General features: G+C 40.5%; 1 protein-coding gene across 1 annotated transcript; it reads left to right on the top strand.

The window, feature by feature from the left end:
* Window positions 1-88: 88 nt before the first annotated feature.
* On the top strand, window positions 89-4,466 carry LOC122548072 (probable G-protein coupled receptor 139; the record flags this gene model as incomplete). The annotated part of the gene is made up of 3 exons (XM_043686641.1): window positions 89-233; window positions 2,650-2,718; window positions 3,715-4,466. Coding segments are annotated over exons 1-3 (966 nt in total), but the record flags the coding sequence as incomplete, so codon positions are not given.
* Window positions 4,467-4,855: the final 389 nt, after the last annotated feature.

Raw genomic sequence — 4,855 nt, 5'->3', positions numbered from 1 at the left:
AACCACATTGCTGTGGGTCTGGAGTCACCTGTCAGTCAGACCAGGTAAGGATGGGAGTTGCTTTGTTTCAAGGGCATCAGTGAAGCCGATGGGTTTTTCCAAAAATCAATTCATGGTCATCATTAAACGTTTAATTCTAGAGTTCTTTTCATTGAATTCAAATTCAACCGTAAGCACTGCAGGATTCAATGCCAGCTCCCCATTACCGGGCTCTCTGGATTACTCGTCCTGTGGTAATACCTGATGAGGGGCTTTCGCCTGAAACGTCGATTTTCCTGCTCCTCAGATGCTGCCTGACCTGCTGTGCTTTTCCAGCACTACTCTAATCTAGACTCTGGTTTCCAGCATCTGCAGTCCTTGTTTTTACCTGTGGTAATGCTGCTTGTCCATTGCTTCCCTTCAGTGTAACTTTGGGCGTTGCATGAATCTGTGCTGTGGAGTACCATGCCTCGGAGGTTATATCTCGCTGGAAGTATTTGCCACTGTAGAACTGGGTTAACTGTGGGTCAGTCAGCACTGCCTTCATTGGGGATGATCAGGATTTTTGTTAGTTTTGATTTGGTCTGTTGTGGGTGGATCACTCTGAGTTGATCACATGCTGGGGCATCTTTTTCTTGTTTAACAAATGTAATCCCCTGCAAAGTGGATTTGAGTTTTGAACAAGTATGGTTGTCTTTCAATGAATAGTTTCAAGGAAGGAGCACCGACATTTCCTCATCCCAGTGAGTTACACATCACCAGGACTGAGGCTTCAACATAATTAGTGATTTGAAATGCAGCATAGATTAGATTGAAGTTGATTAATCCCATTTCTCAAGAACATCTTCATAATCAATGGTTTGTAAATGCTGTCTTTAAGGATTTGTCTATTATACCAAATGAATACGGGACATAATTATGGATCACCCTACCTCTGCAACTAAATAAAATCTGACTGGCCAATTCCTCTCTATTACTCACACTCCCCCCACACGAGAAACCTTCAAGGCATGCTGTCTTTGCTCACTGTGTCAGAAGAGACATACAGAATGGAATAATATACCATTGTAGTTTTATCTCATCTTAGCAGAGATCAGACTTGTAATTATGAAATAAATATTGCAGATTTTTATCACATGATGTACTTTGATGTACGCAATTCTAATTTAACAAGTATCTTCGCAATTAATTAAAGTGCAGGAGCAAATTACAACAATGAAACTAATTCCCATCAACCTTCCTTCTGTTGTTGTTTCCTTCCATATGAGAGCTTCCAAATCCTGCTCGAATGCGATCTGCATTTTTTTGTTTCAGTGCTTTGTTGCTTCAAATATCAAGCAGCATCCAAGGAGCAACAAAGCTCAGAAACAAAAAAATGCAGATCGCTTTAGAGCAGGATTTGGAAACTCTCATATGGCAGCTCCTTGGATGCTGCCTGACCTGCTGCGCTTTTCCAGCACCACATTTCCAGCTCGGATCTCCAGCATCTGCACTCCTCACTTTATCCTAGAAGCTTCAAATATCAAACCTTCCCTCACATTTATCGAAACAACTTGTCTTAATAACTCCAAGTGTAAGCAAGGACAATATTCTCACAACTTTCTGATGAAAGTAATTCCTCACGATTGCCGTATCTAATCTACAATTGTCCATTTCATGATTCTCCCCAAGATCACATCCCTTTGTAAGGAAACTTAACTTAGCTATATTTACACAATCATTCTTGGAATGGCTTTAAAGAGCTTTGGTTGATATTTGTCAATGAGCAATTTACATGGGAATCAGGAATGGGAGGAGATAATTCAGCTGTTCAAGTCCACTCTGATGAAGGTCTTATGCCTGAATCGTCAGTTCTCCTGCTCCTCAGATGCTGCCTGACCTGCTGTGCTTTTCCAGCACCATACTCTCGACTCTGATCTCCAGCATCTACAGTCCTCACTTGCTCCCCGGTTAGATTATCATACACCTCGATCAGACTCCCCCTCATTCTTATGAATTCCAGCCAGTACAAGCCCAAATTATTCAGCTGCTTCCATTAAGTCAGCCCTTTCATCCTGGGAATCAACCTGGTGAACCTCTTCTGACCTTCCTCCAGTACCTCACATCCTTCCTCCTTTAGTAAAACAACATCCAACCTCTTCAGTCTGTCCAGATCGTTATAATCGATCAGTGAGTATTTATTCCTCTATAATGATTTGCAGCTTCTCAAGTGTCAGAGTGCATGATTCTGCATTATGGTTTCAGAACTGTCCACAGTGTGCTGAGTGACTGATAATTAAGTTGCAGTTTCAATTTTATGCCAAACGTCACTGTTTTTATGAGTTTACTGTCCAAATTGACGGCAGCTTATGGTTTGCATTTTGCTCCATGTGTTCAGAAGCAGATTATGGCAGATGCTGGAAATGTGAAACAAACATGGACAGAAACACACAAAACACATACACATTCAGAAGAAGTCGCAATTTTACCAATGTTTCTCTCTCCACAGATATTGTCAGACCTGCTGAGGTTCTCCAGCATTATCTGTGTTTGCTTCATACATTGATATGTAAATTTACTTGCAACCAAAACTGTGTCTTTGAAATTCATTACATATTTGGTCATGTTGCCATTTACTTCCTCGTTTGTAATTTCAATGTCTGAGGTATTTTTTCATGAATTTATCCTTAGTTGCTGTCAACGCAAAGTTCATCACATGGTCAGTATCTCTCCAGAAGCTCAGCCTGGTAGATCCCACTGGTAATTTCTTACCTCAGTTCCCTGAAACCCCCATTCCTGTTGGAAAGTGTAACTTCCTGACCAGCTGTGTACATTTTCACATGAGCAGTGTCCTGCTTCATCCCTGCTACCAATGAAATGCTTGTAACTAACATACTATTTAAATAATCTTGTCACTTTAAACTGAGATGTGGTTGTGTGAGCCAGTACAGGTTGAACCCATTGAGGAAGAGCTAAAACATGACATTTTTTCTCCTACTTTGTCAATGTTGTCAATTTGTTCTTTGGTCCTGAATGAAAGTAATCTCAAATTTGCCTTGAAATCCCCCCTCGCGCTCCTACCTTGATTCGTGCTCACCTATTCCCAGCTTTCCTATTTCAGTTTCCATGGTAAGCTACTGACCAATATCTCCCATGAGCTGACTGGTTCTGCTGAAGTTCTGACTCAGCTTCCTCACCTCCCTCACTTCCTGCAAGGAGCCTATTTCGTTTGTCCTTTTTTTACATCTGAACACAACCAGCGTCTATTGTACAAACACCTGAGATCCCTTTCAATCTCTTTATCATGTGAAAGAATTCTTCTTTCTGTCTTTTCTTTTTAAAGGTACACATTGTTAAACTGCTGAACAATCTACTGCTTCTTTTGGTTATCTTCATGTTCATTAATCATCCCGTTTATTTTGTACCATATTTCAGTTTCTCAATGGATATCCCTTACCATCCATGTGATCACACACCACTGTCTCACTTTCCAATCCCCAGCTTGAGGTCCCCTCATTGGTAGGTGTTTGGATATAATCACTTTTTATAGGAGGCCATTGTTCCAAAATTGGGATTATTTTTACATTCTGTCATTCTTCTTGACCATCTTTGAATTGTATGCTAAAACCTAATCATTGCCATCTCAATTCATATTGAATACTGTTTAACCTGCAATTTCTAAACTAATTTCCGTACTTCCTCTTACAGTTAATGCACCTGCAATTTCTAAACTAATTTCCGTACTTCCTCTTACAGTTAATGCACTGGCGATTGTGATCCTGTCCCTGGGGAAATGTGGGCTTTCCAGGTGCACGACTCATTACCTCGTGGCCATGGCAACAGCAGATCTGATGGTCATCATCACTGATGTTATATTGTATCAGCTGAATAATTACTTTTACCAGGGATCCTTCCTGCAGCGCACATTTGCCTGCATTATGATCAATTTCCTGCTTTTCCTGAGCTCTGACTCCTCTGTCTGGTTCACCGTTGCTTTTTCTGCTGATCGGTTTGTGGCCATTTGTTGCCAGAACCTGAAGCTGAGATATTGCACTGTGAAAACAGCTGCTGTGATTCTATCAACAACCTCCACTCTGTTCTTTGTAAAAAATGTTCCTATTTTCATTACACGGGAGCCTAAGATTGTGGTTGACAATGTTCAGTGGTCTTGTCAAATGAAGCCCAGCTATTTTACTGAACCCAGGTGGATGGTTTATGACTGGCTTGATAAGGTGTTAACACCATTACTCCCATTTGTTTTAGTGTTGCTCTTCAATGCTCTGACAGTCCGATACGTTTTAGTGGCTAATCGGATCCGTAAAGGATTGAGGGGTCAGAACAAGGAAGAGAAGCGCAGTGACCCTGAGATGGACAGCAGAAGAAAGTCAATGATTTTACTGTTCACCATATCTAGTAGCTTCATACTTCTGTGGTCACCCTATGTAATCAATTTCTTATATTATCGAATTGCAGCAATTGATCCCAGATCTTACAACGACAGTTGGCACGTATTTGAAAGAATTGGATTTATGCTGCTGAGTTTGAGTTGCTGCACAAATGCATTTATTTATGGAGTAACTCAGTCAAAGTTCAGGGGACAGTTCATTTACGCAGTAAAATATCCACTGATTTCAATCAGCAGAGTCTTTACTTTGAAAATGACTTGATGACAATCTCGAAGACAGCTCCATACCCACCTGCTTTCATGGGGCAGTATTGAGGAGAAAGCTTCCATCGAATGGTTTGTGTGAACAATGTTTGTTTGAGTGAAAATATGAATAGCAATATCGGCTTATTTTCCATTGGGCATTGTTTTCTTTTGGATTACCATAATATTGAGACAAGATTTTTAATCTTCAACTTGATGTTGGTTTAATATTAATTTGTTCAAAAAGGT

This window comes from Chiloscyllium plagiosum, unplaced genomic scaffold (genome assembly GCF_004010195.1).
Source record: "Chiloscyllium plagiosum isolate BGI_BamShark_2017 unplaced genomic scaffold, ASM401019v2 scaf_13481, whole genome shotgun sequence".
NCBI lineage: Eukaryota > Metazoa > Chordata > Chondrichthyes > Orectolobiformes > Hemiscylliidae > Chiloscyllium > Chiloscyllium plagiosum.
This window is presented reverse-complemented; position numbering and strand designations above follow the sequence as displayed.